The 27,699-nt window shown below is 55.7% G+C and overlaps 2 protein-coding genes across 4 annotated transcripts in view; both read right to left on the minus strand.

Moving 5' to 3' along the window:
- Window positions 1-443: 443 nt before the first annotated feature.
- Window positions 444-7,894, minus strand: FIGNL1 (fidgetin like 1). Of its 3 annotated transcripts, none has more exons than XR_011383004.1 (4): window positions 7,752-7,857; window positions 7,069-7,297; window positions 4,280-4,393; window positions 444-3,004 (listed from the first exon to the last, which is right to left on the minus strand). XR_011383004.1 is itself a non-coding variant. In XM_008248428.4 (4 exons), exon 4 carries the CDS (start codon window positions 2,993-2,995, stop codon window positions 962-964), a length of 2,034 nt encoding a protein of 677 aa, XP_008246650.2. In that variant the 5' UTR covers window positions 2,996-3,004; window positions 4,280-4,393; window positions 7,069-7,297; window positions 7,788-7,894; the 3' UTR covers window positions 444-961. The 3 variants fall into 3 exon arrangements, 2 of the variants coding, with proteins under 2 accessions (XP_008246650.2, XP_069915569.1); XM_008248428.4 differs by having other exon boundaries at window positions 7,788-7,894; XM_070059468.1 differs by lacking the exons at window positions 7,069-7,297; window positions 7,752-7,857 and adding an exon at window positions 6,337-6,447.
- Window positions 7,895-12,936: 5,042 nt separating this feature from the next.
- The window catches only part of DDC (dopa decarboxylase), a 42,652-nt gene continuing 27,889 nt past the window's right edge, over window positions 12,937-27,699 (minus strand). The window contains exons 10-15 of the mRNA XM_017337637.3: window positions 22,599-22,675; window positions 20,473-20,492; window positions 18,443-18,541; window positions 16,890-16,991; window positions 14,555-14,756; window positions 12,937-13,297 (exon numbers count right to left, since the gene is read on the minus strand). Of these exons, the coding sequence (XP_017193126.3) occupies window positions 13,284-13,297; window positions 14,555-14,756; window positions 16,890-16,991; window positions 18,443-18,541; window positions 20,473-20,492; window positions 22,599-22,675 (514 nt within the window). The 3' untranslated portion in view covers window positions 12,937-13,283. The remainder of the gene's footprint in view (window positions 13,298-14,554; window positions 14,757-16,889; window positions 16,992-18,442; window positions 18,542-20,472; window positions 20,493-22,598; window positions 22,676-27,699) is intronic.

The following is a 27,699-nucleotide window of genomic DNA, read 5'->3' on the forward strand; positions in this document are numbered from 1 at the left end:
AAGAATAAAAGAATGCCAACCAGACCCAGAACTGTCCAGTCAGTGCTATCATGGAACAGTTATGTGATCCCTTTCGTTCAGGGCAGATGGAAAGTCTACACGGGTACTACTTTTCTAGAGGACAAAAGGTGTAAAAATGTGCCTAGTACTAAGCCCAAGATTTTTTTTCTGAAAAACTTACACATTTTATAAAAAGGCTCATTAAATGGCATTTAACATATTTTTGTTTGACCTAATGCCCTGTCCTCTAACAGAGGAGTAAATAAATTAAAATCCATCTACACAATGGAACCTTGGGCAATGTGTGAGAAGGTGTCACAGACATTTAAGCGACCATGGAAAGCAACTTTAAAGTGCAGGCTCCACGAGTGAATGCATGGCAGGCCCACTCCTGTGTATCTGGAAGAACCTGTGCTAAAGCACTAACCAGACAACCCCCAAAGCAGCAGGAATACAGTGATTTTTATTATTTCTATTTTCTAATATTTTTACAAGGAACAAAATGATCCATTATAAAAATCTGAAAATACTCTTTTGAATGAGTACAATTTTATAGGCTGTGAAGTAGCAATAAAATAGTGTTTAACAATATTTTAAACACTATTTCCCCCCCAAAAAATACAACACTCCCCTCTCATTGTGTAGATATGTCTCTGACTCTAGATGGTACTTGGCTATTTCTGAAACATGTTTTCATCATTAGCCCTGATAAGGGAAGAAAAGCATAAACAATGTTACAAGTCAGCAGAACAAGGTAAAAACTGACACATCCACTCTAGCAGCCAGTACGATCTTAAATCTACTTAAATACCAATAAGCAATGCTGTTTCACTATTCCTGTTTGAGGTACAGAATTCAGAACATATCCTAAAAAATACAATGAACACATTCCATTTCCTGTGCTAAAAAATGAAGATGAATGTAATATAATGATGCTGTTTTTTAATTTCAAGTGACTCATTTACTTTCCACAACCAAAAGTTCTGTTCCAGTTTTCGTAAGTCTCCAAATCTTTCGCAGACACACTAGGCCGCACAGTTTTAAAAGCATTTTCGAAGTCAACATAAGCTATTTGTCGAACTTGGTCGGGTGTGATAGTGGTGATGTCGGCCGCCTGCAAGCTGCGGATGGGGCCCAGGGAAGCTTCTCTGCAGAGCTGGGTCACGTCCGCGCCGGAGAACCCCTCAGACTGCTGCACGATCCGCTCCGTTTCTCCCTCACTGAGGCAACACTGCTCCCTGGACATCAGATTAGCGATGATCTGTCTCCTGGCCGAGGCTTCTGGGAGGGGGATGTAGAGCCTCTTCACTAACCGTCGGCGGGCAGCCTCATCGATCTCTTGTGGCCGGTTTGTGGCTCCCACCACTAAAATGCGGTCTTCAGAAGATGTGGTTGCTCCGTCTAACTGGACCAAAAATTCGGTTTTTATCCTTCTAGAAGACTCATGCTCTCCGTCCCCCCGCTGAGATAACAGGGAATCAATTTCGTCAATAAATATCACAGCTGGCTGCTGACACCTCGCAACAGCAAACAACGCGCGGACCATTTTCTCCCCCTCACCCACCCATTTAGAAGTCAAGGACGACGCAGAGATGCTGAAGAACGTTGCTCCAGACTGACTAGCGATGCACTTGCCAATCAGAGTTTTGCCTGTGCCAGGAGGCCCAAAGAGCAGAATCCCTTTAGGGGGTCCCCGTAGCCCAGTGAAGATGTCTGGCCTCAGCATGGGCCACACAACTATCTCCTTGATGGTGGCCTTGGCAAATTCTACTCCTGCAATATCTTCCCAACTCACTGGAGGCCCGTGGTCCAGAATCTCATTCATAATAAGTTCAATCATCTTCGGCTCCAAATTCTTCAGACGCTCATCAACAGGCTGTGTGGGTTCCGTGGGCCCTGCCCCGCAAGGCTTATTACACTGCATTCCTCCACTCTGCTCTCCCCCATCTTGCTTAGGTACAGGAGGAACAAACTTCCCAAATATTCCTCGGGATCGACCAGCTCCTAGAGACTTCTTAACGCCACCGTATGAGGACCCTGACGCCCGCTGGGGCTGGTGACACTTCTTTTGCTGATCTACCCACAGTTGTTCTTTGGCAGTTTTAAAGGTGGGCAGGCTGCTCTCTTCCCTTTGGCCATTTTCTTCCATTCTACTCAAAGTCCTGTTTGGTATTGGGTTGGAAAGTGCATCAATGAAGCCAGAACCATAAAAAGCCTTCCTTTTCCGTGGGTTCTCACAGCCAGAGGGAAAACAAGACTGATCGGATGAGAACACACCTAGTCCTACACTGGCTCTCGGAGAGCTGTGGTTTTCCTTTTTGACATTTCCGAATAATGGTGTGGTGTGGAATCTGGCAGTGGCCGACTCACCCGATGGTGCTGAGAGTGTGGGGCAGGTATCGGGGGTACTGGTCACAGCGGGTGGCTGGCCACTTGGAGGACACCTCAGGAGGCTGCTCTCTGGGCTGTCCCGCACCCTGTCCACATCGTGCACTGAGTTAGGCAGCAGGTCACCCTCTCTAGAACCTCCAGAAACACTGAATTTGGGAAGCTCTAAGACGGGGTTCCCCTTGTGGATTACTACTGAGGCTTCCGCAGGTTCTAAGAGACAGTCTTTGGATTTTTTGCCAGCTTGCATCATCTTCTGTACACTGCTCATTTTGAAAACATTATTTATTGACAATCCAGACTGCCACTTGTCACTGTCAGTTTGTTGAGATCTTGCCAAAGCTAAAATGCTTGCTGCATAGTTATTCAAGCCAGTTTTAATATTGTCAGAATCAATAATTGCAGAATATTTCTCTGCATACCTTTTGAACAGTCTGGTGGCACAGACCTGGGAGATCTCAGAGTTTGCCCAGGCATACTGAATGCGTAAGATCTGTGCGCGGTAGGCATCAGCCTTCTGTTCAGATGTACACGTGCCAGATGTAATCGCAAAATAATTCTTTTGCCACTCACTCAGATGTACAGACCTAGTGCTGGAGGTCTGCATTTTATAGTTCTACAACAAATGGGAAACAAGAAAAAAATCAGGGCCAAGAAGAAAACAAAGACATAACACTTTAAACATAGTTTTTTAAAATCTCTGCTAATATGAAGGCCAGTACCCTTGACTTTTAACACATAAGATAAATTTAGGGGCTAGAGGTACTGCAATGGTATAAAGCCCTGGCATCCCATATGGGTACCAGTTGGAGCCCTCTCTGATACACTTTTTTTCTTTTTTTTAAAGATTTATTTTATTTATTTGAAAGACAGAGTTACAGAGAGAGGCAGAGATAGAGAGGTCTTCCATCTGCTGGTTCATTCCCCAGATGGCTGCAAGGGCTGGAGCTGCACCAGGAGCCAGAAGCTTCCTTCGGGTCTCCCACGTGGGTTCAGGTGCCCAAGGACTTGGGCCATCTTCCACTGTTTTCTCAGGCCATAGCAGAGAGCTGGATTGGAAGAGGAGCAGCCGGGACTAGAACTGGTGCCAACATGGGATGCTGGTGCCTCAGGCCAGGGCTTTAACCTGCTGTGCCACAGCGCCGGCCCCAAGGCTGGTACACTTCTAATCCAGCTCCCTGCTAATGTGCCTGGAAGAGCAGCAGAAGATGGACCCAGTGCTTGGGCCCTTAGCATCCACGTGGGAGACCCAGAAGAAGCTTCTGGCTTTGGATCGGCCCAGCTCCAGCCGTTGTGGTCATTTGAGGAGTGAACCAGAAAATAGATACTACATTTGATCTTAGCCAAAAGGCTGAGAAGCAATCGAACCAGAAAATAGAAGACCACTCTCTCTTTCTCTCTGCCTCCGCCTCTCTGTAACTCTGCTTTTCAAATAAATAAATAAATCTTTTTAAAAACAAAGGATAAATTTAAAAGGACAGATAATAAGGCAAATATCTAATTAACCACAGATTTCAAGTATTCAAGACACAAAGATATTCTGATATAAAGTCTTCATTATATTAATAATGACTTTTATGAATTGTTTGAATTCAGATGGCTTACACGAAAATGATTTAAACTTAATCAGCAAAAGAGAGGCGATATGAAAGAATAATAGAACCACTGTTACACAAACCAAACCAGTTCAAGAACTTCACTTTGATGTCTTAAAAGAAAGCAGATGAGTGGTTTAAGTAAGCCTCTTTACTGTAACTGAAGCTTGTTTTCTTATCTGTAAAATGGAAGAACTATTGTTGAGTATCCAGTCAAGTGATAAATATGAAATTAATGTGAAAACAAGTATTATTATGGCTGTTGCACAAATGAAGGCAAGAGTTTAGGAACTTACAGCCAGTTGCGAATGGTGCCAGAAGTCAAAGCCAAGCAGTTCCACTCCAGGCACTGTGCACTTCACCGAGTATGCAATGTTCCTTGATGGCACCACCAAAAGTCACAGACTGAGCTAAACAGAACACAGATGGGCTGTGATACATGAGACGTCTTCAACGATCACTCACAAACACGCACTTGTGACAGGATGGGCCAAATCTCTCACAACTTCCCAAATTCATGCAAGCAACACTGTTCCAATTAACGAAATATAAAACAAGCTAAGTAGTCTGCTTTCTAGGTTTCTTTCAAGTTGTTTTCATAAGCTTCCTCACACGAAGTTGTATTTTAATAAAACTGTGGGTAAATGCATCATGTTGAGGGATGTGAGGAATGGACACAACTCTAAGCAAATTTGTAAGAAAACGTCCATTTTCCAGGAATACAAAATAAAATAGAAACAAAACATTCAAATTCTTTGTTTCATCTTTCAAATTACCTGTAAGCACAGGTTCATAATCAGCAAGTTCTTTTAGTGCAAGAGACACTAACAGCTGTAACACAGCATTTTATCTCCCATAATGCCCTGCAAAGAATCTGTCATATTGCAGACTAGCACTCATCAATCTTTGTTCAAAGAAAATAAGAAAATTTAAGACCCATTGAGATTGTACTTAAAGCTATAAACTTCAGTTAAGAATAGAAGTGACGCCTTTGGAAAAGCAGTTCCCCCTCCTTCCCACTACGCTGAAATCAAGCCCCAGTACGCGGTTTCTGATACAGACACAGACATTACCAAGTCCTACTCGGCACAGTCCCCGACACTGCCTCCCCCAGCTTAAAGCTTCCTTGCCCAGCTTCTCCATCTCTTACTAAAGTAACTCACTAAATTAGGAAATTGTACAGATTACCTTGAAGTCCCAATCACAAAACTCATGAGGGTCATTTATCTTCTCTACAGGTAAAGTCTTGTCTGGAGGGGTTTTCCAGGAGTCCCAGGCCCTGAACAAAGACCTACATCTGCAGGTAGCCCCCAGACTACATACTGAGTCATCATCAAAATTCCCCAGAGAATACCATATCACTGACCAATCACAGGAGGGCTATGAGCCCTGTGCCAAACCAGAGACCTGCAGAGCGGCTGCACTCACACCTCTCAACCGCAACTTCAATCTACCAGATCTCCTCTTAACTCCTCAGGGAATCTGGGAATTCAGCAAGAGAGCTCCTGACGCCTTGCTCTGATCTTTGCAAATCAATACCCACTTCTCCCACTGCTCTGACTCAGTGACCAGCTGGCTGCACACGGGGCAGGTGGCCCAGGTTTTGGAATTCCACAACAAACATTACCCCAACTCTTATTTTAATGTCTTTTATGCAATACTGAAGTCAGACACCAAAAACACTTAGCCTAAACCTTCAGAGTCATTACTCACCCTCTCCTCCCCACGGCTCCACTGTGCTCCGTCACCCACAGTCCTGCGATTCTCCAGCGGCCCAGGGGTTGTCACTGTTCCCAGAAAGCCCCCTTTGCTACCTTCCCTCTCACCGTCTCTGTCAATATTCCTCTCCCAAGCCTCAGTCCTTCCTTTCAATTCAATTATCCACAAATATGGACACCGATAACCAAAACTGCTTGCCCATCACGGATCAGCACAGCCCTGGTCCTACAACCATTATCAAGCCGATTTAGCCTTTCTCAGACCTAACAATCATGGAGAGTCAGCAGCAAACAGGCACTGCATTTTAACCCTGGATTTGAAAACGTTCTGATTAAGAATGTACTAAGTGTCTTCCCAAGCAGACAACTGGCTTCTGCGAGCAGAACTGCCTTCTACTGTATTTGCACTTTCAGTACCTGCAGCAACGTACGCACTGGGATAGCCGCCGTTAAACGCGGCCAGGGCCCCTCGCAGACCCGGCTCTCAGAGACAGAACGGGACAGGCCAGAGCCCAGGACCCGGCGCCCGTGTGCACAGCACTCCATGGCCTGCCGGCAGGGCCCGGACACACCTCCCAACATCGGTGAGTACCTGCAGCAGGTGCGCACGTGACCCCCTGGACATCAGCGAGTACCTGTAGCAGGTGCGCACGTGACCCCCTGGACATCAGCTAGTACATATAGCAGGTGCGCACGTGACCCCCTGGACATCAGCGAGTACCTGTAGCAGGTGCGCACGTGACCCCCTGGACATCGGCTGGTACCTGTAGCAGGTGCGCACGTGACCCCCTGGACATCAGCTAGTACATATAGCAGGTGCGCACGTGACCCCCTGGACATCAGCGAGTACCTGTAGCAGGTGCGCACGTGACCCCCTGGACATCAGCTGGTACCTGTAGCAGGTGCGCACGTGACCCCCTGGACATCAGCTGGTACCTGCAGCAGGTGCGCAGGTGACCCCCTGGACATCAGCGAGTACCTGTAGCAGGTGCGCACGTGACCCCCTGGACATCAGCAAGTACCTGTAGCAGGTGCGCACGTGACCCCCTGGACATCAGCTGGTACCTGCAGCAGGTGCGCACGTGACCCCCTGGACATCAGCGAGTACCTGTAGCAGGTGCGCACGTGACCCCCCTGGACATCAGCTGGTACCTGTAGCAGATGCACACGTGACCCCCTGGACATCAGCTAGTACCTGTAGCAGGTGCGCACGTGACCCCCTGGACATCGGCTAGTACCTGTAGCAGGTGCACACGTGACCCCCTGGACATCGGCTAGTACATGTAGCAGGTGCACACGTGACCCCCTGGACATCGGCTAGTACCTGTAGCAGGTGCACACGTGACCCCCTGGACATCAGCTAGTACCTGTAGCAGGTGCGCACGTGACCCCGACAGGGTCTGTTCATCCGCAGAGCACTGGTTCTCGGCTCACTGCGCATTCCTCGCGAGGCACCAGCCTTCTCACCGCGGGTCACCGGGTCCAGCCGACCGCGGCTCCGACGCCGGCATCCCTCGTCCGAAAGCCTGGGTGGGCCACGCAGCTTCGGGGCACAGCCGAACGCGAAATCCACGCGCGTCTCATTCGCGCATCAACCTGAAGGAGATTTTATTCAGCATCTTACGGACTGCCGCGCGTGGGGCAGATTCACGGGGTCTTGTTTCCTACTTACGACCCGGAGCCACACCCGAATCTTCAGATTTCAGCGCATTTCCGGCGTGGGCTTAGTGACGCTCGCCCCGCCGGGAGCCCCGCACGTCCCTGCTCAGGCGCGCCGGAGCCGCCTCCCTCCCTGCCCCGCGCCCCGCGCCCCGCGCCCCGCGCCCCGCGCCCCGCGCCCCGCGCCCCGCGCCCCGCGCCCCGCGCCCCGCGCCCCGCGCCCCGCGCCCCGCGCCCCGCCGGCTCCAGTCGCCCCCTCACAGCGCCCCTCACACGGAGGATGCAGAGCGGGGCGCCGAGGGCACGACCGCCGCCAGACCGGACCCCGCCGGCCCCGGCTGACCCACGGACGCCCCGGCTGACCCACGGACGCCGAGCCCGCCCCGCTCACCCGGGCATCCGCCCGGCTCCGGCCGCCACTGCCCACCTGCAGCCGCCCGCCTGCGAACGCCAACCGCTTCCGAAAAGCGCGGGGCCCGGCGTGCGCCTGCGCCCTGGGACGCCCGGGCCTGCGCCGAGCGTGCGTGCGTGCGTGCGTGCGTGCGTCGCGGCGCGGCGGGGCGGGGCGGGGCCGCCGGGGCGGCTGGGGCGCGCCCGTGAGGGCGGAGGGTCTGTGGCGTCCCCGCCGCGGGGCCTGCCTGGCCCGGGTTCCGTGCGCCTCCGCGGGCCGTGGGGAGGCCGGCTCCGTGCCTTTAGAGGGCGGAGCGCGCGGCCGGGTTCGGGCGGTAGCGAGGAAGGGTGAACGCCAGAGCCGCGTCCGGTCCACCTGGCGGACAAGGCCGAGGGTGGCTGGGTGGGGCGGGCAGGCCTGGCGCCCGCCGCGGTGGCGCAGAGCCCCTCGGCAGAGCTGGTGCGTGGGAGACGAAGTTGGTGAGCGATCTGGTGCTTGGACGCGGAAGTCCCCCGCCGCAGCACGGAGCTAGGGGCCCAGCTGCGCGCCTGGCGAGGAGGGAGAGCCGATGGGTCAGCCTCGGGCTGCCTCCGGCCCCTCTTCAGAGGACGCTTCCTGGTACCGGCCCGGGGCCGCGGGTTCGTGCTGACCGCTCGCAGAACAGCGGTTCTGGTTGAGGACCCCCCCCCCCCCGGGTGGTCTTGTGGCGCGTGACGTGAGTGCCTGTGGGTCTGGTCTCTGTGTCAGGGCCTTGTGCGGGAGCTCAGTCCCAAACTGCAGGTTTGCAGGATTTCTGGCGCCTCACGTGGGGCAAGCCGGGTGGGCAGGGCTGTCTGCGTGGTCGCTTCCCTCAAGGACCACCCTGCCAGCGGGGTTCACGTGTGTCCCCCAGACAGGTATGTGGGAGTCCTGACCACCCCACCCCCACCTGTGCTGTGGCCTTATTCCGAAGCAGGGTCCTGGCTGATGTGATGGAGCTAAGATGACATCACTCTGGGTGAGGGGGACCTAAAGGGGGGACGAGGACCCTGTGCCGGCACAGCAGAGGAGGGTGGTGTTCCCAGACTCCGAGTTGTCCCTGCCAACCCCGTTATTCGGCTCTGCCCTCTGGGACCGTGATGGGATCCATTTCTGCTGTTGAAGGCTCTAGGGTCATGGACTTCATTCAGCAGCCCTGGGAGTGAGCGAGCCCAGTGTCCTCACAACATCGGGCCAGGGTGCTGCAGCGACTGAGCCGGGCTCTCCAGGGTTTAGGTCCAGCCCCACTGCTCAGAGGCCTCCAGGGATGTCGGGCAGTAGAGCAGCTGATGTTTGAGGCGCCCTCAGCTCGGAGCCTGCCCCGCGGGAGCTGCCCGGTGCAGGGCTGAGGACTGAAAGGGAACCCACCTTGCTGGGGATTTTTCTACTTTCAGACAGACTGTCTCGTTTTCATGACATACTGGCGTCTCAGGTGTAGAGGATAGCTTCGAGGGAGCCTTGTTTGCGGTTCACTTTGTCCCGTGGAAGAATTTTCTTAACCTGTTCCCAGCCTTCGGTTTTCCCCGTGTTCACCTTCGGTGCCCTGCAGGAAGTCCACTGCACCTGCTCCCGGGCTGGTCTTTGTTTTTCTTCCCACTGAAACAAACCAAGCAACCCTGTCTCTCCGAATGTCACTTGCTGTTTGGAGCTGCAGGGCAGCCTTTGAAACTGAAGTCAATGTGATGTTTGCAGACTGGCCAAGTCCTCTCACTGGGTGGCCCATCCAGATTCTCATGGGACTTGACTCCCTCTCACGACACCTGTGGACACCTCCCTTAGGAGGGGTGGAGTCTGGATTGGACCTTGAACACTTTGGGACCCGTGGGTCCCCTGGAATTCAGCCCACTTCCTTGTCGCTCCCCCTCTTCATGGAGGAACGACACAGGACCCTGCACTGTTCTTTCGTCTGCTCGGCCCTCCCCGGGTTTGCTGCTGGTTCTTCCCGGGTTGGCTACTATCCCTTCCACCTCCGTGGAAGGGCAGTTCCCCCTGGCCACATTCCCCACTTCCGCAGGGGAGCGGCACACGCCGGCCGGCTCTCTCGGGGGCTGCACAGGTATTCCTTCAGATGTTCCCCTTAGATGTTCCTGGTGAATGCCGTCTCTCTCCTCCTTTATAGTCCTCCTCCGCCAATCCTAACTCGGCTGCCCACACGCCGAGTACGCTGCTCTCCTCCAATCAGGAGCAAGTCCTACAGTTTATTAGTTGAACTGGAGGCAGCTGTGCGGAAGCTGTTTACTTCTCTCCCAGCGCCATATTGTGGGAGAGCAGATGCATACAATAAGTCTTAATTCCAGTAACTCAGTCTAGTCCGGTTTGCTCCCCACACTTCCTTTCCTCCTTTTTTCTCTTTCCTCAACCTCCTAATACACATCTCTGCTTTGAGAACCTCCACCCAAGTTTCTCCAAGATGGGAGTTCCAGTTTTCCCCTGTTTATGCAAGTTCTTTGTCAGGAAGAAAAAGTGGAGTGGCATTGGCTAAAGATACTTAGAGTGGAGACTGCACCAGCAGCTGCACTCGCGAACCAGGCTGCAGGCACACCCACTGCAGGTGCTGAGGCCTGGGCTGAGGGACAGCTCACTGTAAACCATTTGTAAAAGCCCTGTGCCTGCATGTAGGTGAGGTGGAGCATCCCCTACCCAACTAAGCAGAAAGGAAGTTCCATATGGGAATATGTGTTCCCTAGGGCAGCTCACATGGGACTGCAGACCCGGGCAGCAGGCAGTGGTGGTGGCACTGCTGCAAGGCTTGGTCCGCACAGAATGCTAGAAGGGGCGAGGTGCAACAGACGCACCTGCAAGGCCGGAGTAGGTCAAGTACGGAGTTCCGTATTTAGGAATAGACCCCTAAGTGTCTCTGAGCTTTCTATCTGGAAAGTTGTGACAACACAGGTTTTATTCCTGGTGAGGCACGTGAGTGCCACTCCATGTGGTGTCCCTGTGATTTCTCTCATACACCCCTGCTTCCCTGAATTACCACCCTCAGTTCCTTCTGAGGAGATAGACTGACTCTTGTCAGTGCCAATCACAACTCCCGATGAGCAAGTGATGTGAGTGCCACCACCCCCTTGTGACTTGACTCCTTCAGTGTGGCCACCCTTTTGTAAATGCATGCTCAGCTGCTTGAATGGTTTATCCCAATTGCAATCGTAATTATTCCCACATAAATGTAATATTCTCTATTCCCAACAAGCTTGATTTTATTTGTGATTGACAAGCTTCTTCTCACAGTACTTTCTTGCCTTCTGTTTATTACAAGGGTAGGTCCTGACAGGTAACACAGAGGTGCTGAGAAAATAGATTTTGACAAGAAACACAGTAACAAAAGCAAAAAAAGCAAAAAAAAAAAAAATCCAAATGTTTTACATCTGGGATTTATGTAATTCAGAAAAGCAGTAAAAGATCAAAAAAACCTTTAGCCATTCTCCATAGGTTTCCTTAAATATAGGCTCCCTGTGATAAATATCAGTTTCTAATCTGCCACCTCTGCTGGATTCCCAGTCCGGGCCACAGGTACTGGTATGAGTTGGGCAGGAAGTCAGTGAGGAACTAAGCTAAGGACAGCCACACCTAACCCCTGTGTGTAGCCCAGATCCCATCACCTGTGCCTGGTTAGACTCAGCACACCTCTTGGGCAGCTGAGCCTCACTTCCACTCAGGCACCAGACGGCCTGATGCCTTCCTGCGGCCTCACCCAAAGCCTGCCTCCTTCAGATGCTCCTCAGGCCTGCCCTGGAACCTCCCCTCATACATGAGGAGGAGCCGGCCTGGGTGGGGCAGTTCTCTCTGGATGCCTGCACTCAGGTGTGCTTGTGTACTGTCTTCTTGTCTTTCAGTGAATCCTGCTTTTCTGTCCACCTGTGTCTACATCTCCTGGTTGTATTATCACACGTGGGACGGCAAGGAGCTAGTTTAAGTCTAGCTGGGGGTCTCGGTCCCCAGGGCATAATTCGGGGACCCTTATCCCCATAGCAGTGTGGAGTTTGTTATTCAAAGCCGCCTTCCCTTAGTCTTCCCTCTTGATTCCCTTTGGACTCTGCCCTTAGGAAGGGACCAGCTGGTGACAGCCCCTTCTCCTCCTCTTTTTCTCCAGGCACCTTCTGGGGTTGGAATGTGTCAGCCTGAACAGGATTCTCTGGTTTCAGGGATTGTTGCTGTTTGCAGGACTGTACGGAGGAGGAGTAATAGGATCACAAGTTACATCCCTTCTATCAACTGCTATTTGCATTCAGATCTAGCTGGTTCTTTTTCAACAGCAGGGTTGAGGTGCTTACTCAGAAGATACCAGGGGCCATCACAGCACCACCTAGCTCCCTTGCCAGCAGTAGTCTCTGCAAAGTAAGAATTAAATGAAAATTTAAGACTATCACAGAACAATGCCGTAGTTACGTTTTTGTTAAATAAACCAGAAGGAAATACAACCTCCTATTCCTATCGTTGGGTGGTGTTTGGTCCCCAAGGTCTTAGGTTAATGGCACTAAGAGGCTGGAAACGTCATCCAGTTATGGTGTTTGAAGACAGAGCCTTTGGGTGGTGATTGGATTGGGTCCTTGGTGTGGAGCCCCCATGATGAGATCTTGGTGGCTTCCTAAGAGACCACGTAGACACCGATGTGGACAAGCACATCCTGTCTTGTTGCTGTGTGATGTCTTGCACCACTTCACAGCTCTGCCAACGAGAACTCTTTCACCAGAGGCTGAACCAGTCGAGCCCTGGGCCAAAATCAAGCTTTTCCCCTGTAAAGCGGCTGCCTTGGGGATTGCATTACAGAGGCAAGGAGCTAATACAGGGAGTGATGTTGTTGGAAAAAATGCCACATCCTCACTGGAATCCATGGGAACACTCCAGTTGTTTATTGGCCATGACACCATAGGGCAGTCTAGGTGACCAAGGCCCAGAAAGTCAGATCTCCCATCACAGCAGGAGAACTTGGTCTCATTGCTTGGATCTGGGTGTCACTTGATTCCAGATGTATTTCCTTAGAAACTAAGCAAAATGTGTATGTTAATGCATTGAAAATACTGCCTGACAGATACCAGACACTCAAACAAATGGTGCACAAATGAATGCCATTAGAAATATCCCAGGAGCCTTCCCTTCCCCTGTCTGTCGTAGGTGGCAAGTCTGCAACACAAGAACCATTTGGACACAACACAGCACAAGAAGATCCAGTCATTGCACTGTAGCTGTTTATTAAGCATTTAGGCACAGGACTGCAGGCAATCTAGAGATCACAGGCCCAAACTCGGGTCACGTGAGCACACTGTCCTGGGAAATAGCTTTTCTTGCCACAACCAATGGCTTCAAGGACATCAAAATCACAAATAGTGAATAGAAGCTGTAGCCACCAGGATCAACTTCACACAGCAAATGATATCTCCTCATGGATGGGACAGAGAGCAGACATCACGAAGCTCTGGGTAGCTGGGGAAGGAGGTGACCCACACGGGATCTGGTTCATGCAGTCGGGATTACGTTTATTTTTTTCTTCTCATTCTGGTTTTCAGACACACTTCAACTTTTGGTCTCTACAGGAAAAAGAAATAGGGTAAATATATGGCTACATTCAAAAACAGAATTTTGCATGCACCTTAATTGAGTATAGAAAAGGGGTAGGCTACTTCTGCATGGTAGGAGGCAGCAGTGTGATGTAAAAAAGTTGGAACAAGGAAAGGAGGTTTGTTGCCAGTCTGGTTTCTCCAGTGACATTTTTATGCATGTCAACTGGAATCTCTAATTTCCTACCCACTGCAAAACAGGGACAGCGCCTGCCTTCTCTGGGAACTACGCACGCATGCAATGATGGCCTCAGATAAACACGAATGAAGCCAAGGTGTGGACGTTTCCATCGTTCTAATTAATCAGAGTAAGGTGCTTTCCTCGTGACTGACTGCTGTATGCCCTGTGTCTTTCGAAGGCTGCCCCATGTCTGCATTTTGGGTCTGTGGCAAGTTCACGCCACGGGAACGAAGACTGCGGAGAAACGGGCCTTGGTTTCGAGCGGATCTGAGCTGGGTCTCACAGGGTCATGTGGGCTACAGGGATGGGCTGAGGGGGTGAGGCTTGTTCCTTAGGTTCGCACAGGTGTGGGCGGCAGGCAGCGTCACTGGAGTGCCCGCCGGCCTGCCACAGTTCTGTGCTCTGCATCGCAGTGTGGTCTACAGCAAAGCGGACCCTGGGAGCACTTGGTCTTGCGTGTGGGAGAGAGACGAGACCTGGGTTGAGTTCCCAGCTCCTGGCCCCAGCCCCCCAAGTGTTGCAGGCATTTGGGATGTGCACCAGGAGACGGGAGCTCTGAGCTCTGTCTCTGTCTCAAATTAAAAAAGTGGTGGCCTAGCAGGTGACACCTGGGACAGTGGCATCCCATACGGTGCCGGCTGGAGCCCTGCCAGCCCCACTGAGGTCCAGCGCCCTGCTAAAGGCCTGGGCAAAGCGGAGGAAGGTGGCCCACGTGCTTGGGTCCCTGGACCCACGTGGGAGACCCCGAGGGAGCTCCTGGCTCCCTGCTTCAGCTCGGCCCAGGCCTGTTAGGGCCACTTAGGGAGTGACCAGCGGATAGAAGATGGCTCTGTGTCTAACTCTGCCTTTCGAATAAACACGTCTTAGAAGTGAAGTAGAAATCGAAGCTTCATGACTGTTACGTCTCGCCCCTTCCACTTCTCCAGACGTGGTTTGCGTCCCTCACGTTACACGGAGGCGGTTCCTCCCCAGGGCATTGGGTGGCAGCGCGACCGCGGTCACGTGAGGTGGTCACGTGAGGCAGGCACGCGGCCGCCGTCACTCACCGGCAGCGCGCTCGGCTTCCAGCACGGCGCCCGCCAGTTCCCGGATGTGCGCCCAGGCCAGCCGCACATGCGCAGACTCCGTGGTGCGCGAGCAGATGGCGAGACGCAGCACGAACTTGTCTCGGAGGTGGCAGGGCACCAGGTGGATCTTCTTGGCGTCGTTTATCCTTTGGAGGAGCGCTTCGTTCACCTGGTTGGAGCCCTGCGGGGTTGAGAGAGAGGCCGCGTCAGGCGGCAGACGGGGAAGGCGCCGCGTGACGTGCGCCTCCGGTACCAGGTCACCAGCGGCAACGAAGGGCGGACACGGGCCGAACGCCGCCACCAGCCCACCGGACAGCTCTCCGGGCTCTAGCGAGCTGCCGGTGTTCAGAGAGACGGAGGCGGCCGCGTGCCAAGGGCCCCCACGGTAGACAAACACCAGGCGCTTCCGGGAACCGCGGGAGTCTGCAGCGGCGGGCCCACGCCCCCAGGAAGGGGCCACTGGCACCTCAGAACACTACCCGGTGTGGACAGGCCTGCTCCTGTACCAGAGAGAGAAGCAGGGAGCGATGGTGCCGGGGGATAGAGTTCTACCGGGACGCAGGAGCGCGCAGCTGACGTCGTGTGATCGGAAAGTTACAAGAAAGGCTTGCCCTGTTCGAGTGGATTGGGCGAGAGAGGCCCTCGCAGTGGAGGCGGGGAGCCAGAGGATGGGCCGAGAGGGACGACCCCCCAACAGACCAAGCAAGCAAGCTGAGGCCGAGGAAGGACTGGCGGCGAGACCGGAGGGCGACAGCGTCCAGAGCCACCTCGGCCACGTCTGCTCCCCCGTGGAGCAGAGCTGTGCGGTCCCCTGGACGCTCCGCCTGCAGAGGGCAGGGCCCGGAAGTCCGACGAGTGGCGCAGACACGCACCCGTTTGACGGTGCGTTTCCTCGGAGAAGCGCGCAGGTGCGCGGAGGAAGACACCGGCAGGGGGGCAGTGCCTGGCCGCCTTCACGCGAGCCTGGAAAGTGCCCACGAGGGGAAGGCACGGCTGGGTGCCGCCTGCGCAGCATGCGAGCAAACAAAAGCCTTAGCCACGCCAGAGGTGGTGCTGTGGGAGACAACCCGACCCCGAAAGGCACGTGTGTGCCGTTTCCCACGAATGCCCAAGCCGGCCTGTGGAGGTGGACAGCGGACGTGTGGAGGGGCAGAGGGGAGAGTGACCGCTGCCAAGCGTGCGGTTTCTTTGCGGGAGTGAAGGCCTGAGCTTGGGTCGGGAGATGGCTCCACAGCCCTGTGCGTGCTGCAGGGCGTTCAGACGTGCCCTTTAAGCGACGAAGTGAATGGAATCTCAGTAAAATTGTTAACATGAAATACAGAAGCCCGACACGAACAGAAACGCTGCTGGTGGCAGGCGAGTGTCGGCGCTGACGGAACTGACACCCCACCATGGCCCTCAGGACGCCGGTGCTCGAGGCCCTGCCTCAGGCACACTGCCGTGTGCCACGCCCTAGCGTCCCTCTGCACACCTGCAGCGGCCCCCAGGCCCATCATTCCGGGCCCTGTGGAGACCCGGGTCTCTCCCGAGCTGTGTCCGCGGACTGCAGCTCTCCTGTTTCCGGATGTTCCACAGCGGCTCTCCTCCTCACCTCGAAGCCGCAGGACTGAGGTGAGGGGCAGCCGGGAGGCAGTGGTGCACTTGGACAGCGCTGTGAAAGCAGCGCAGCCCGCCTGCTCCTGCTCCCCCCATCACCGCCTTCCTCAGGAAGAGGTCTGCAGCTGATCGGAGGCTGTGGACCAGTCGAAAGCCAGCGCAGCCGTGCTCAGAGCACCAGGTGTCTCCAGCTCCATCCATTCGACGGTAGCCAGGGGCTGGGCGCTGCCTAGCTTCCAGCCTGCTGGCAAACACCGTTCTGAATCCTGGCAGAAATGGCGACACCCAGGCTGCAGGGACCAGCTCCCTTCTCGCAGGTACCGCTCAGCCAGTGTGCTCACCCTCCTGAGGGACCTGCTGGGTCAGCGTCAGCCTCACCCTCCCGAGGGGGTGTTAGGGTCATGGTGAGGATGGTGCCAGTGTGTGGGGTCACGGGCAGCCTGGACCAGCCCCCAGGAAGTTCTGTGGCAGAAGTGGGGGCAGAGCTTTGGGGATGGGAAAATGGGGTGGATTTTAGGGATAAGAAAGGTTTGCAAGCAAGAAGCGTCTGAGAGTGTGTGGAGGAGGCTGAGCAGCCCTGGCTCACAGAGCAGTCTGTGGAAGGCGTGGAGTCCGGTGGGTCAGTGCAGTGGGGCCGCAGGCCTTGTCTCTCAGTCTCCTGGGAGAGGGTGGAAGATGCTCCCCCGACCCAAAAAAGGCTGCCTGAGTGCAAACGTACCTTTAGCCGAAAACAGACGAGTCCCAGCGTGACTTTCATGCAGATTTCAAAGCGGGGATCCTGGAGCACCAAGGACTCAAACTCGTGGGCCAGCTGGACATGCTTGGGAGAGAAAGAGGAGCTGCCCGCGTGTCCCGTGGGCTCCCAGTCCAGAGGCCAGCCCCTGGCACAGCTCCCTGGCTGCCCAACCACAGCTCAGTGTGGGGGCCTCCACTCACCTGCTGTCTGTCCCCTTGCGTTTCTCAACCCGAGCATGTTCACACAAACCCAACCACTCTGGTCTCTGTGCACGGGGCTGTTTTGCCCCACCCAGACAGTCTCACATCACTGTGGTCTCTGTGCACGGGGCTGTTTTGCCCCACCCAGACAGTCTCACATCACTGCGGACATGCTGCAGAGGCGTTTGAACGTTCTAGAAAGGACGATCGCTGACATCCGCCAGCCGCTCCCTGTGTGTGCGCCGTGCTGCCTGCTCACCCTGTCATCCCCACCACGTGGGAGACACTGTGACTGGACCCGTTTTGCAGGGAAGGAAACAGGTTCTGAGAGGCAGGTGACGTGCCCAGACTGCCCTGGGGAGGCCCTGGCAGAGCTGGGATGCTCAGACAGCCAGGCCTGGGTCCTGAGGTTGCCGTTCCACCTGTCGGCCACTCAGAGGTGGGAACCACATCCACCCACAGCATTGGCGCTGCCTGTGCCTCACTGAACACACCAACTTCTAGGTGTGCAGGCTCTCCTTGGTGGGGCTGGGGGCACGGCTTGCTCTTTCTATACCTGGGGAGCACACTCCAGGCCCCGTGCAGCAGGTGCTCTGCAGGCTGTCAGCCACAATCCTGGACCTGGCCTAGTGGGAACTGAAGGAAGGCCAAACACACTGCTGTCGTCTTACCACCAGAGGGCGCCAGATCTCACCCTCCAGGCGCTGGCCGTGTGGGCTGCACTGCCCTGCAGGGAGCTCCTAAGGCAGCATTGGGAGCACGTCCAGAGGCAGCGAAGTCACCGCCGTGGTCCTGGAGCTTCCGGGCATGACTGCACACGGGCACGCCTGCTCCGGGATGCTCTGCCTTCCCCCACGAAGCTGAACTCCCCTCCTGTGCGTTCTCGGCTGGGGAGGATGCCTCTGGCCTGACCTCGCACACTCCCCACTCGCTCCATCACTGACGCTCCCTGCATGCGGGTTCTCAGACCCTGACAGTGCTGCTGGCTGGGAGCATTGTGCGGATGCCTCTGACAGATCCCTCCCGCCCTGGGGCCCTGGTCAGCGTGGTTGGGAGGACAGTAGCCAGTGTTCTCCCCACTGGGCTGACTGCCCAGACTGCTGGCCAACAGTGGTGACAGACACCCTGTGCAGACGTGTCACTCTGACTCTCTTCGGTGGGCTGAAGTGTCACCAGCAGGCAGCAACCCCGGCAGCCCCTCACCACAAAACAGCCAGGTCCGTATTGGGGCACTGGGCCAGGGTCAGCCCACTCTTGACAACCAGATGTTAGGGCAGATCCCTCCCCACAGTGCCCTAGGCCCTCTGCAGCTCCAGGGAAGGAGGACGCAGTCACCTTGCGGATGTAGGCCTGCAGCCCCCTGACACCGTAGAGCCGGAACACAAACCACATCTTCAGGGAGCGGAACCTGCGGCCCAGCGGAATCTGCCAGTGCTGCAACAAGACACGCGTCAGCAAGGAGCGCACTCAGAGTGGCTTCCTTCTCTGCTCCCCAGCCCACCTGTTCCTCTGGGAGGCAGCCAAGCCCTGCAGCCACTTCTCTCTGATGGCCTTGCCCCCTCCGGAGCTGCCAAGCCCACCATGGTGTGAGCAGGGCCCCAGGCAGAGGGTATCTTTGCAAAGCTCCCTAAAGGAGTGCAGACAGGGACAGGTGACAGCGGCTCAGGTGTCCCTAGTTTTCACTGTGGAACGGACCTGTGCCAGCTCAGATACACCTGGAAGATGGCCGTGCCTCGGGAGGCAGAGGCTCCTGCTGAGGGCAGGAGAGAGATCGACTCCGTCTGTAGCTTTGTGGAGTGGGCGTGGCTAGGGAAAGCAGAGGAAGAACACGGGGCCGGAGACAGAAGCAGGAAACAGGCAGGGAGGCGGCACGGGAGGAGCTCCAGGAGCCCAGCCGGCGAGGCCGGGCCAGACGCTGCCCGCCCCACTCGCTCATCCTCAGTTTCTGGAGCCACGTGAGGCGGCACACACAGTTCTCGTGTGGGTTCTTGTGCTGGGGTCCTGCAGGGCGTGTTGGTCACTAGAGTGTCCAGAGCACCTGGGCTACTTTATGTCCCTTGGAAGCGGTGTCATGCCTTTTCTTCCTAGCAATACTGAAGATGTAGGGGAGGGAAGTTTAAAGAGAATACAGGGTAGACAACTTGGTCCTGTGGCCTAACTCCCCGTTTTTGGTCTTGTCCACTAGGAAGAGCTCATCGTGAGTGGAAAGCCCCACTCTCATGTGTGACAGCCACGCGTGGTCATTCGTCACAGGGACATCAATGCACCAGAAAACGTGGGTCTCTGTGTGGCCTCTCTGTAATGATGAGGGCCTTGGAGGAGTCTGGACAGCATTACGATTTGCATTTCGGTGGAGCAGCAGCAGCGGCCATGTGGTCAGCCCAGCCTGGGGTCTGAGAACCAGCAGAGAGGACGCCGGGCATCAGCGCAGCCCGGGGCAGTGTCAGGCCGGGGAGATTACAGGCGGTCCTGCTCTCTGACTGGGTTGAAAATCACTGCTATATTTTCCTTAAACAGACGCTGTTTCCTTAGTTTTGTAAAAGGTATTTGGAACCTAAAGGGGATTTTTTATCCAAGTAAGTGACCTCATTCATTCTCCTGGCCATGTCCGGGGTGCACGCCCTGGCCTTGCTCCCTGGTGTGCAGCTGGGCGGTGCCCTGCAAGCCACCCCCAAAACTGTGCTAGGATGAGCCTGGGTGGCACGGGCAGCATTCCTTCAGCTCTGCCCGGCCGGCTCCCCACTCCCACCAGAGGGAGTGCCGCAGCCCTTGGTGGCTCTTCCTAAGCCGCTAGCATGCCTCTCCACCACTGCTGTGCAGACACACACCTCCATCAGCAAGGGGCACCGTACCAGAGTGACACCTGTGCCCACCACATCTGACCAGAGGACGAAGGGACTCGGGTCGTCTCAAGACGGGGAGGCGCCGAGGCAGAGGTCCCAGGCCTGTCCCCCAGTGGTTCTGTGTGAGCCTCCCAGCACTGCCTTTGGCTCCAAATTCCTTTCCAGGGAAAAGTGTGGACAGCTGCTGTCTCCAGAGCCCACTTTACCGCGGTGACGCGTCACAGGGCAGGAGAAGCAAGGGGTGAGGAGAGGCCCGCAGCGCCAGGCACTCCATGTTCCCTGAGTCCTTCCGTCCCCCAGCCCTCAGCATCCCGCAGTGACACAGAACACCCCCTCCCTAAGAGGGGCGCACTAGGGATGCAGCCCCTCCTCCCCTCCCAACCCTAGACCTCCCGTGGGGGTCAGCAGGACTGCCCAGTGCCTGCAAGAGCCCAGTTAGTGGGTCAGTTAGGGCCCAGCAAGCAGGAGCCCTGTGCCCACTCACACCTTGGGTCACAGCCTCCCTGGAGTTCAGCCACTTACCCTGTAGTCGGTGATGAGCCCTGGAGGGGAGGGAAAGGGAAAAGAAGGTGTGAGACCTGCATGGACCACGCGCAGCCTGTGTCCCCTGCCAGTTCTGAGCTGAGGCAAAGCCGCACGGTGGGCAGGGCCTGCAGAGGGGAGGCCTGGGAGCAGGAAGCCCCAAACACAAAGGGGAGCCCTGGTGTGTGCTTTGTGGGGTCCCACAGCTGTGAGCACTGAGCTGTCACCTCGTGCCCAGCAGACAGGCGGTGCTCGGTCACTTGTGCTCCCGTGGGCCGGTGGAGGGGGCCCAGAGCAATCAGAGTGATAAGGAGAGGAAGGGAGGAGGCCCGCATGGAGTTCTCACTTCTACACGTGCATGCGGGGGCCGCAGGCAGCGGCTGGCATGGGCGGGCGCTCCGTGGCCACGTCTGGAAGTCCAGGGCACCACGTGGGCCACGACAAGGGGCCACTTGGCATTTTGTACTCCCCTGACCTGTGGGGGGACAGAGCCCTGGACACTGAGGACACAGAGGTCCTACAGGCGAGGGATCCGTGAGAGTGAGAGTGAGAGGAGCTGCGTGGACTGGCGGCGGAGGATGTCTCAAGCATTGGAAACCTGATCCACTCACACAGGCCTGGCCAGGCACACGTGGGGCTTCCTAAATGCCTCTGCACTCAGATAATTGTGACTATGACTTGGCCATCACAGGCCCTCTCCTGGGACGAGCTGGCCACCTAGCACTGCCTACTCATGCAGTGGTGTTCATACGGACACCAAATGTCCATCCTGGGCATCACTCCCCAGCCGCCACCTGCCTGGCCTTTCCCAGGGGAATAAAGGCAGGAGCTACAGGCTCATGGCCCTGTGCTATGTGAGCCTGAGGAGGCCCAGGGTCCCCCAGCTGACCCTAGGTCCCAGTGTGCTCCATCCCCCATGCCACAGCCTCTCACGGGTGGTGCAGGGCTCATCAGTGGCAAAGACAGCGCCAGCTTCAGGGGCTGCAGCCTGGCGTGACTCAGACGCACCACCAGGAATCCAAGGACAGAACACAGGTGCTCCACAGGGTGTGCTGACAGCCACAGCATGTCAGGGGAGGGTGGAGGGCCCCCTTCTCCCGGGGGCACCACACCACCTGCTGTGGTGGCCATGTGAGTTAGTTCTGAATTTCATGCTATCTTTCAGAGCCCCCCTCGGAGACATCCTCATTGCTACCCCCTGCACCCCTCGGGCCCAGCCTGCAGGAGCACGGGAGCCTCCTGGAACGCGGTGTCCCTCCCTGCCTCACAGGAGGCCCCAGGTCCCTGCAGCACCCCCGAGCCAGAGACAGCTCTGCCCTCAGCCCTAAGCTCCGGTGCAGGCAGCAAATCTGCTTTAGAAAGACATTAGGCTCTGTTTCCGAACTATTTTCCTACCCCAGGAGCTGTCTGTACCTACACTGAGGTCCTGTGGCTACCTTCACTGGCTACACCCACACTCTACAACCACCACCCACACAGTCCCATGGCTGTGCCCACCATCTACACCCACACTCTATAACCACACTGTCTACACCCACAGGTCCCATGGCTGTGCCCACCCATCTACTACACCCACACTCTATAACCACACTGTCTACACCCACACAGGTCCCATGACTATGCACACCCATCTACCACACCCACACTCTATAACCACACTGTCTGTACCCACACAGGTCCCATGGCTGTGCCCACCGCCTACACCCACACTGAGGTCCCATGGCTGTGCCCACCATCTACACCCACACTGAGGTCCCATGGCTGTGCCCACCATCTACACCCACACTGAGGTCCCATGGCTATGCCCACCATCTACACCCACACTCTATAACCACACTGTCTACACCCACAGGTCCCATGGCTGTGCCCACCCATCTACTACACCCACACTCTATAACCACACTGTCTACACCCACACAGGTCCCATGGCTGTGCCTATGGTTGTGGTGCTGCCCCTGCTCCTATCCTGTGGAGCCCGAGTTCAAGGCATCCATAACCAGAGTCTCCCTCTAGGACATGGGGACAGAGCCCCAGAGGCAGGGCCCAGACACCATGCGGGGTGGTATGGACACAGCCCCCACGAAACCAGAGTGTGAACAGAGTGCCAGCAGCGAGTGCCTGCTTACCTGAGTCCTGGTGGCTGTGCTTCAGGTAAACCGGATCCAACTTAAAGGCGCCTGTTAAGTCTGTCCTCTTTTTCACCCTGGGTCAAGAGAACACACACTAGGGCTCAGGACGCAGGGCTGTGAATGGGACCACGCTGCCTGCTCTCCCCATGCTCGGGCACCCTTTCCAGGCCCCAGCTGAACACCTGCACTCATGGCCTGGCTCCAGCACAGCACTGGGGTGGGAGCTAGAACAAACTGTGAGTGTTCCCTGGAGTTTGTCCCCATCTGTGGCTCATGGCTTCTAGCATGCCTGGTGTCTCTGGAGCAGTGCGAGTGCCTTTCCCATGGTGAGGAGCTCGGCTCTGGCATGGTTTCAGGGTGGCAGCTCCTTGCCCGGGCCAAGGTAAGAGTTAGAGGGTTGCACATTTCGGCCCCACCTTCCAGTCTCCAGCAGGGGCTGGGGCCAGCTCGTGATCAGATCAGTGGTGCTGCTCCATTACAAAGCCCTCAAAGATTGGGTTCCACTCGGGTGGGGAGCACCCAGGGGGACCTGGCAGCCTGTGACCTGCCTCCCCAGCCACCCCTCACCCACCACAGCTCCTCCTTGGCTGTTCACACACTAAACCTGCAGATGTGTGTGAAACACACTCGGGTTCTGTGAGGTTAGCAGAGGCTGGCGCTGAGCCCAGCATTTGTGGAAGCCTTCAACTCAGGGGTCACATCACACAGAAGTGCGGGTGGCCTGGGGGCCTGGTCCTAGAGACCAGGCTCTTCGTGGCAGACAAATACGCCAGCCAGGGTGTTGACCAGAATGGCACTGAGGTCAGGACTGAGTCGCGATGTTCACAACATGTCACTGTACTTAGCTAAGGCTCCTTACGCAGCTCCCAAAACATTCTAGAATATTTTCCACAACGACCTAAACGGGTTTGGATGTATCTGTTCATAGTAACCTACATGCTGTGATAAAGAGTATTTCTGTTTTGAAAAATGTCGTGTGGGCCGGCGCCGTGGCTCACTAGGCTAATCCTCCGCCTTGCGGCGCCAGCACACCAGGTTCTAGTCCCAGTCGGGGCGCCGGATTCTGTCCCGGTTGCCCCTCTTCCAGGCCAGCTCTCTGCTATGGCCCGGGAGTGCAGTGGAGGATGGCCCAGGTCCTTGGGCCCTGCACCCCATGGGAGACCAGGAGAAGCACCTGGCTCCTGCCATCGGATCAGCGCAGTGCGCCGGCCAGAGCGCACCGGCCGCGGCGGCCATTGGAGGGTAAACCAACGGCAAAGGAAGACCTTTCTCTCTGTCTGTCTCTCACACTGTCCACTCTGCCTGTAAAAAAAAAAAAAAAAAAAAGAAGAAAGAAAAATGTCGTGTGTTGCTCTGTGTCAGTGTTAACAATCCACTGCTTCTGGAAAGCCCAGGCCTGGCTGGAGGACAGCGGGTCTCAGCTCCCCTGCCCGGGCCTGGCCGGAGGACAGCGGGTCTCCGCTCCCCTGCCCAGGACTGGCCGGAGGACAGTGGGTCTCAGCTCCCCTGCCTGGGCCTGGCCGGAGGACAGCGGGTCTCCGCTCCCCTATCCGGGCCTGGCCGGAGGACAGCGGGTCTCAGCTCCCCTGCCCGGGCCTGGCCGGAGAACAGCGGGTCTCAGCTCCCCTGCCCGGGCCTGGCCGGAGGACAGCGGGTCTCCGCTCCCCTGCCCGGGCCTGGCCAGAGGACAGTGGGTCTCAGCTCCTCTGCCCGGCGCCTACCCTTTCACTTCTTCATCTTCTCTTTCGTCGTGATGAACAGGTTTCCTGCAGTTGCTCGGTAGATAAGAAGGTTCTCTCCTGTCCCCGTGTCACTACGACCCTTTGTCCTGAGTGTTGGGTTTACGTAATGCTTCTTTGCACCAGGTGGGACGATAATGCCTTCGCCCTTCCTCGTCGACTCCCTTCTAACACAAAATCACGCTGGCTCATCTGGAACAGCAACCGCATTTCTCCACACGTCAGTGGGCTGTTTGCTCTCCTTTGACTTGGGAGGTTTACATCTACGTGGAGCCCCAGGAACACTTGCTCCGTGACGGGAGGGGTCACATGCCTTGTGCGCTGCACCCACCATGGGATGGGTAACAGTAGGATTTTGGCTGCAGGAGCAAAATTTAAATGTTAGCATGCTGTGTTTGTGATTTTTTTTAAGACTTCTATGTATTCTTGAGCTGCACTGGTGGCGTTTTGTGGTTGCTGTCTGTGTGTTGGTGGTGATTCGGGGTGTGACGTGGTCCCGGGGTTTCACTCTCCAGAGTGCCTGCGTTCCGTCTTCCCCACACCTTCTCCTCCTCGTCCGGAGCCGCTGGCCCACAGCTGTTCTCCCAGCAGCCGAGCTCGGTGCCCGCTCGGCTGGGCCTCTCTCCTGGGTCTTCACGGCCTGCTTCATGACGTCAGTCCATCGTCTTTATTGTCTTCCTGTTCGCTGCTGGGAGTCTCGCCTGCTGCTGCTCTCTGGCTCACTCCGCTCTCGAGTGCTGCCTGCTCTCTGGGCGTCGCGTCCACTGCTCTCCTCGGGTGCTGTGGCGTCTTCAGCCGAGCTCAGTGCTTCTACTTGCAGGCCCCTCTGCTGCTTCCTGGCCTGCATTCTGATAGCTCGGGGCGGGGGGGGGTCTCCTCTTCAGTAGTGAGGTTTGGACTTTGCAGTTCCTTACAACATTTCATGGGTATAAAGGGGAAGAATTGTTCTTCAACAGATGATTAAAAGATGAGTGTGTGAACGCACACACACAGACGCACACAGACACGCAGGGGACCGTCCACCCATGATTCTAGAATCAAGTCCCACCATCGCTACAGAAATTAACTCTTTCACAGAAACAGAATTTTTAAAACCTCCATTGTAACAGAAGTGTGCAAATGCACTAGAACAATTTATGATAGTCTGAGGTCTGGACCAAAGCCCGGCCTCTCTTAAAATGCTTGCTGTGCAGGCCCTGGCCCGTTTGGAAGCTGAGGCTGTCTCTGGAGGCTGAGTGGCCAGCATTCACACAGAACACATCCAGGATCCCGAGTGAACAATGAGACACCTGCAAACAGGTAACGAGATCGCTGGGAAGCCTGTTTTCTGTGCTGGTCATGAAAGGCAGTTTTAGAAACAATTCTCTTGTCCATTCCAACAGTTAAAGAAGAGAACCAACGTTTCTGTTAAATCATGGACTAACCACTGGTAAAACTTAATGAAAAAAGAGACACTTTTTTTTTAAGATTTTATTTATTTGAAAGAGTTACAGAGGGAGAGAGAGAGATACAGAGAGAGATACAGAGAGAGAGAGAGAGGTCTTCATCTGCTGGTTCACTCCCCAGATGGTTGCAATGGGCAGAGCTGAGCAGATCTGAAGCCAGGAGCCAGGAGCTTCTTCGGGGTCTCCCACGTGGTTGCAGGAGCCCAAGGACTTGGGCCATCCTCCGTGCTTTCCCAGGTGCATTAGCAAGGTGCTGGATTGGAAGTGGAGCAGCCGGGACTCGAACTGGTGCCCATATGGGATGCTGGCACTGTGCCATAGCGCCAGCCTGAGGCCCACTCCCTGTACAAGCATAGCGCCCCTACAGCCAAAGGCAGCAAATCCTTCTGCCTTGACTTGGCCGGTCAGCCTCCAGGTCGTGGCCTTGGGCTTGGGGAGGCCTGATGCCCCACAGCTGCCCAGGCAGGAGAGAGGCACGTGGGCTCCGTTACAGACACAGTCACATCTCCTCGGCCTTCCAGACCCCTGGGAGGCAAGGGCTCCTCCATGGAAGACAACCCCAACACAGCCCCCTGCAACACTGCCCAGCGGCGCCCAACCACAGGCAGCTCTGTGTCTCCCACCTGGCTTCCAGGTCCCCTCCTGGGACACCCTCTGCCCCTTCCCCTTTCCAAACGGCTGCCACCTGCCTGCCTTTGCTGTCCGTCTTCTCTCGTCAGTCGCCCCCAGGACAGCACCCCTCCCTCTGCAGGCAGGTCCTGCACCCGGCACAGCAGCGGCGGCTCTTGGCTCTCTCTGCCTCTGCTCTGGGATACGGTGCACCGCAACGTGTCCAGAGGCAGCAGCAGAGCCCCAGGGCCCGAGCAAACGCCCTTCTCACCACATTCTCCCTCCCTGGGCTTCCCGGGAAGGCTCCCGTGAGCTCTGCAGACCCCCGTCATGTCCCTGTGGCTCCCTCTAGCAGCCTCCCCAACTGACCAGATAGCCCAGCAGCAGGAAATGACAGTCCACTCAAATTGAAAGGGACTTGTGGCGCGTGGAATAAGCCGTCCTTACCACATTCCGCGTCCAGTAAAACAGGAAACACAACCATGAGAATACGGAAGAATACTCAGGCTCACAAAAACCAGGGCTTCTTGAAGCCCTCGTTAGAATTTCAGACAGAGTTAAGTTTGCACTGCCGGAGCATAGTGAGTTCTAAAATCCTGCATCAGAAACTGGAGGAGAGACTTTGACAGAACACTCTACTGCTTGGAATAGGAGTAGAGGCTGAGAAGACAGGTGCCTCGGGAGACACCAGGCTGGGACGCCAGCGGGGGCCGGCAGGAGCTGCCCGTAGCAGCTCTGCTCGCCTCTCTCTCCAAGGCTAGAAACCACTCGTTTAACCCCACACTGACCACCTGCAGAGCCTCGCATACGGAACAGTCTGGGAATTCTGCAAGTTTGCGTGTTGTGTGACACGCACGCAAAGGCCCCTGCTCGGTCCCAGGATTGCTGAATCCATGTCCCACTCCCAGAGGCCACACTCGCTGGATTCCAGGGTCGCCTCCCGGCTGACACTGTTTCTGTACACATCGCACCTGGGTGTGATATCAGCTTCTTTAACTCTCAGCTCATTCTCTTACTCTAAATCGGCCCACAGCAGTCGTGGCACGGTCACAAGGATTTCCAGGGAAATTCTTAGGTCCCAGGGCTATTTTAAATACATGTGACTTGAATTTGCCCTTAGCAAATGCTTTTCAACATCTTCCCTGGCATTGCTTAAACTCAGCCTTCAACTCTGACGAATAAAAATCTAAGAACAAACACACAAACAGCCGAGTTCCAAGTAGGAGCTGAGATTTCCTCGCACTCGCTTTCTGCTCATGCACGATACATCACGCTGAGGACTCTCCACGTCCCCTGCTCCCCGAC

This window comes from Oryctolagus cuniculus, chromosome 16 (genome assembly GCF_964237555.1).
Source record: "Oryctolagus cuniculus chromosome 16, mOryCun1.1, whole genome shotgun sequence".
In the NCBI taxonomy this organism is placed as follows: Eukaryota; Metazoa; Chordata; class Mammalia; order Lagomorpha; family Leporidae; genus Oryctolagus; species Oryctolagus cuniculus.

Bases quoted from the DNA above. Each gene is read 5' to 3' on its own strand.
- FIGNL1 (XM_008248428.4), bottom strand. From the start codon at position 2,995: ATGCAGACCTCCAGCACTAGGTCTGTACATCTGAGTGAGTGGCAAAAG.